At 39.0% G+C, this 5,419-nt stretch overlaps 1 protein-coding gene across 2 annotated transcripts; it reads right to left on the bottom strand.

Moving 5' to 3' along the window:
* Positions 1 to 417: 417 nt before the first annotated feature.
* On the bottom strand, positions 418 to 4,035 carry LOC7485697 (scarecrow-like protein 33). Of its 2 annotated transcripts, none has more exons than XM_024611790.2 (3): positions 3,735 to 4,035; positions 1,028 to 3,533; positions 418 to 843 (listed from the first exon to the last, which is right to left on the bottom strand). In XM_024611790.2, exon 2 carries the CDS (start codon positions 3,502 to 3,504, stop codon positions 1,117 to 1,119), a length of 2,388 nt encoding a protein of 795 aa, XP_024467558.1. In that variant the 5' UTR covers positions 3,505 to 3,533; positions 3,735 to 4,035; the 3' UTR covers positions 418 to 843; positions 1,028 to 1,116. The 2 variants fall into 2 exon arrangements, with proteins under 2 accessions (XP_024467558.1, XP_052310175.1); XM_052454215.1 differs by having other exon boundaries at positions 3,850 to 4,035.
* Between the last annotated feature and the right edge of the window lie 1,384 nt (positions 4,036 to 5,419).

The following is a 5,419-nucleotide window of genomic DNA, read 5'->3' as shown; positions in this document are numbered from 1 at the left end:
TTTTATTTTCTAGTTGGTAAACTCTCGATGCTTGTAGCTGCCGCATTGTGAGTTTGAAGAGAGATATTAAGAAATATATTTATCTTGTTTTATTTATAGGGTAGAATAGTATTTTTTTTTGTTTAGCATATACATAATCTCTTTGTATTTAGTTTAAAGGGTGTACTTTAGAATAAACAGATTAATAAGAATTCTAGTCTTTTTCTCTATTATGTTATGTTGGTATTTTTATTTTATTTTTGTTAATTTGAATTAATTTAACAATTATATCATATAATAGAGCAACTATAGCATTTTGACTTTTGACAGATTCGCAAATAATAATGAAAATAAATGAGATCCTAAGCTTTCATTTATTTTGTTTCAATATATGCTCATACATAAAACAACCATTTAGATCAGTTTCAAGGGAATAAATTATTGAAAAAACCACTTCCAATGATTCATTGCATATTGAGAAAAGCTGAACCAAGATCAACTTATATATAAGAACATGGTCTCAGAACCCCTTTGATCACCACTCCAAGATGGAAAATCATCTAGACAAAAACTACATGACTTGATTACAAGATTTCCCAACAAAAACTAGTTTCCAGTAGTGTAATTACATCCTTTAAGCATAAGAGGGCTTCAAGCTTGTTCCAAAAGCTCACTGAAAGAAGCACATTCACTCCTGTAGTTCCACACTGGCTTTTGAGAAGTGATGCTTCAGACCAAGATGAACAAGCCACCAACCATCGAATTTTTTTATAATATTATATAAAAGGATGGTGATGGTAGTTACCAACTGCAAGTCTAAAACTCCATAAGGTTCCTCTCGAGCTAGGTAGCATCATAGATCATCTGAAAAAATGGAACGAGCAAAGTTAGAACCTCTGATACTTTCTGCCCGGAATTTGAATGGCATTAAAGAAGCACCAGGGAAATGTTCCAAGTTAGAAACACTAAACTAGCGTATATGGATAAAATTGTCAGGTCATAAGTGAGCAGGGCATGGAATAGATTAACTCATGCACGGCATCCATACCTTTGCCTGATTTGAAATTATTCGTTCCTGTCCAGCTCTTTAAAAAACTTATAGCTCTCCGTTCCAAGTTCAAATGCTGTCCAAGACTCCTATGCAGGCACCCAACAAGAGGAAGCATAAATAATTCGACCCTTCCAACCCTGCAGCATCCAGTCGTTGTCTTCATCAATTACAAAATCCTTGTGGTAATAGGTCTTCAACTTACCCCTAAACTTTGTCATGAGCTTCTGTTCCAATGGTAGAGTCTTGAACCCTGCCCTCACAGTCCGGGCCTGCCATTGCTTGTATGTCTCAGGCCTCTCGACCCTTTCTTGACCCTCACATGCTACCACATTCATTGCATCCCGGCCATAAAGTTCTCCCTCAAACATTATCCTCGCTTGATCTTCCCGTGGTAAAGTAGAATCAAACATGTCGAATAGTGAGGAGAAGTGGAATAGTGCCTCCCGAAACCGTGTGAGGAAGAAGGGAGCATTGTATGATCCATTAATAATAGTATGAACAAAAATATCAGGATTCATCTTCCGAATTAAGTTAAGAATAGCATTCTTTGGGCAGTCCACTTCAACTGTCTCATCAAATAGATTCTTAAACCGACATTGACAATGCACAGCAAGCACCTCATTTCTATTAATCTTGAGGTCCTCAATTGGGATTCTTTCCCAGTTTTGTGCGGCAATGGGATTGTATTCAAATGGAACCTTAAAGCGCTCACAATACTTTGCCAAGCGACGTCCTGTCTCCTCAATTCTTTCTGACGGCCTGAAACCATGTTGGGGCAGCTCTATTCCTGTAAGGCGTAGCTTTGGAGGGCCATTAGGGAGGAGAGAGAGTTGCTGGATAAGAATTGGCCATTGAAAACCATAGAGGACACCAAAATCTACTATATGGAGAGTACTTGCTTTCTCAGCAGCTTGCAAAATCATGCTGATTGCAAAGAAAATTGAAAATTTCTTAAAGGGGCAGGCTTGAAGATTGGTTTTGTAAGCTTTCAGCATATCAGCAGCTGTTGTCCTCTTTGAAGCAAGATGGGTGAAAAAACTTCGGGTTCCGTCGCCACTGCCAGCCAAGCGTGCCTCAAGACCATTGGCGAAGAAATGAGCCAACCTCTGTGTCCCATCACCAAATTGTGAAGAGTGCTGCCTAATCTGTTTCAGTAGCTCATTAGCAGTCCTGAAATCATTGGCAGAGACAGCTTGTGCACAGAGGATCAGGAGAGTCCTCAGATCCACGGTTTCCTTCTTTTTGTTCTGCCTTTTAGCACGGGTTTTCCCACCACTGGATCCATTTGATTGTTCATCTGGCTGCGAGTTCTTGCTTGCTACATCCTGAACAGCATCATCGCCACAGCATTGTCCCCCAGTCCAAAGCAATACCTTATCAAACATCTCCGATAGCTCACTCTCTTCCACATGCACCGCAGACTGCTTATTACGCCTTCCTTCTTCTAAATCTGGATCCTCTCGCTCATGATTCTTCCTACCCCTCGACCCATCAGGCGAGCTATCCCTCTCAGAATTCTCCTCCTTCACCACCACTATAGGAGCATCTTCCTTTTGCCTTGAGGAAACTGCATTTGTCTCCAAATCAATTACCAGTTGACTGGCAATAGGAAGGAACTTGCTTGCTTCCTCTAACCCTCTCTTGAACTGCAACACAGATTCCGCATCGCTAAACATATTCTGCACCATCTCACCTGCAGAAGAACCCATAAGGCCATCCCCTGTGTCAGTGAAACCATTTGACGGATTCCCTGTAAATTGCACATTGGGCTGAAAATTGGAATGGAGATGGTTATCATCGGGAAGAGGGGTTCTAGAAAAAGATGGATTCATCCCTCCCACATCACCACCAACCCACTGAGTTTCTTTAGCAGAATCAATAGTACCACTGGTAGTGCCTGTGCTTGTGCTCTTGCTGGTATTATCACCACAATTACTTCCACTTGCCAAAAAAATACTGTCAGGGCTCTCAAGGTTGACATAAGACTCGGGCGAATCGAGTGAGGAAGGATACTGCTCACCTAGTACATCATACAATGACTTCTCAGTGGTGCTTAGAGCGAAGTGATCATGAAACATGTGTGGCTGATCCTCCATGTTCTCTTCCATAAGCATCTGGCTTATGTACTTGAGAAGCGGGTCAGAGGAATCACTATCCTCAGAAGGAGAGGAGGCTTCTGCCTCGGGACTCCAAGCCGATGAGGGATCAAGGGCCTCTCCATCCGGGCTCAAGCTCATCGAGGGGACAAATGACTCTACCCCTGGACTCGAGTTAAAGGATAGACCAAAACGATCAGGATCTGTATCAGGGGGGTCGAAAGGAAGATTCATGAAGCTAAGATCAGGAGAAGGGATATTGAATTCAAGTCCGTGCTCGATATTTGGGTATTGTTCTGAATTTGGGAGCATGATCGTTTCATCAAATTTGGAATCATTTTGGAAACGATCATGGAGTCCTGTGTAATTTTGATCCATGATCACCTGTCTATCTATCCCTCAAAATCCTACAAACAAAAAAGAAAAGGTCAAACCTACAAAGTTCAGGTCTAAACTTAAAAGTCCTTAATTTCTACTTAAAGCATTAGCCTACACGAACTCAAGAAAATAGCAAATGGAAACTGATCAAGTAAAGCTAAAACACTCACGAAAAGATACAGATATCAAATGATTAAAGAAGCTAAAGCAAGCAAGAAAGATTATTTCACCTTAGATATCCATAAAATTTGCAAGGGAGCGAATTGATAAAACGAAAGGTAAAAGTAGCCACGAGTGGAACCCGCGTAACTAGTAAAAGGAAGACTTGATTAGTAGTGCATGTACCTTGGAACGAAGAGACACCTGGGGAAGGAAGGAAGAGGAGAAAAGGGTTCTCGGAATTCAAGTGATCAGGTGGTGGGTTTGTGTTTATATAAGCAGAGATGCGAGAAGAGAAAGGAAAGGAAATCTTGGTTTATTGCACTCACCGTCGTCAAAGGAACCTTCATGGAAATCGGCAATTTTATAAAGTGAAGAGAGACGGAGTTTGAGGATTGCCATGTTGTGATGGTTGATATTTATGCTTTACCGGTTATAACCGGTTTGGTCAAAATTGCCTTGCTTTGCTTTCTTTCTGTAAACCCTCCGTCAACTCTGTCCAATAGGGAATTGGGACTCGGGACCACGTGCATATATATGTGAGCCCTGTCCAATTATGTGAGAGTGACCCATTACTATCAAATGTGGGGTCCAGTGATATAGATGGCTGGTTACCATTGGAGCACTGAGTCATGAGCAACTTTTTTTTTATCCAAATCCGACAACATTAGCTTCAAACAACTAGTTACGTGGACATGTACTATTAAAATTATTTTAAGATTAAAAGTAAATTAATTTGATAATTCATTACTACTGAAAAAATAAAAGAAATCTTTTTTTAATATCATAAATTCAATCTTGCCGTTCACTAAATTGACTATCACTATAAAAATGAGAGGGCGTTTGATCTCCTATAGAAATTGTACATTTTTAAGTCCAGATATATTAAATAAAAATATATTTTAAAAAATATTTTATACCACTGTCTAAAACAACCTTTAAAAAAAATGTAACGGATTGTTAATGACGTTACGTAAAATACAAAGCTGAATAGTTTTTTTATTATTATAAATAAGAGGTTTGAATTAGATTTTTTTTTTTTTTGAATAAAAAATTAAGCTTCGGCTCAATGGAACCGCCATCGAATTGTAAAAACGAGCGTGTGGTCAAATGCGTTAGGAGCACAAAAATCTCATGAAACTCGTATCCGAGAATATTCTCCACTAGTGTGAACGAGAATTTAGATTTAATTTGATAAAGGCAATTTGAAATAATAAAAACAAAAAAGTCTACATCTAAAGAACATAGAGTAGCTCGTGGCCCGAGAGTAAGGTATGATGGTTCAGGAATGCAGCAGCTTTTAATTTATTTATTTTTGTCTGTTTTAAGAGTACATTTTAAAAAAAATATCAATTTAATATTTTTTTAATTTTAATATATTAATATCAAAAGTATTTTTGAAAAGTAATATTGTGGGATTACGATCACTAAATTAAATGGAAATCAAAGACTTGTATAGAAAATGATATCTTGAGGACACTTGCAATAAGAAAATAATTTGGTATCATCTAGATCTGTCGATTTTCTTCACAAAACAACATTTGATGGGAGACCAGTTTAAGGAAACAGTACTTTCATGAATTCAGCTTTGATGGAGTCTAGCCAGCCAAAACCACCGGTGACCTAAAGCCACCAGCCTTGCAAGCTAGCTTGGGGCCCAAGTCCATGTACCTTCTTCTTCTTCCTCCTCCATATTTTACTTAACGGTCAAAAGGGATCTTTCTGTCCAAAACTTGAGAAGCAAGTCTTTCCATCC

The sequence above is a fragment of the Populus trichocarpa genome, chromosome 1 (genome assembly GCF_000002775.5).
Source record: "Populus trichocarpa isolate Nisqually-1 chromosome 1, P.trichocarpa_v4.1, whole genome shotgun sequence".
Taxonomy (NCBI): domain Eukaryota; kingdom Viridiplantae; phylum Streptophyta; class Magnoliopsida; order Malpighiales; family Salicaceae; genus Populus; species Populus trichocarpa.
The sequence above is the reverse complement of the archived record's forward strand: the minus strand, read 5'-3'. Positions and strand labels throughout refer to the sequence as shown.

Bases quoted from the DNA above. Each gene is read 5' to 3' on its own strand.
- LOC7485697 (XM_024611790.2), bottom strand. From the start codon at position 3,504: ATGGATCAAAATTACACAGGACTCCATGATCGTTTCCAAAATGATTCC.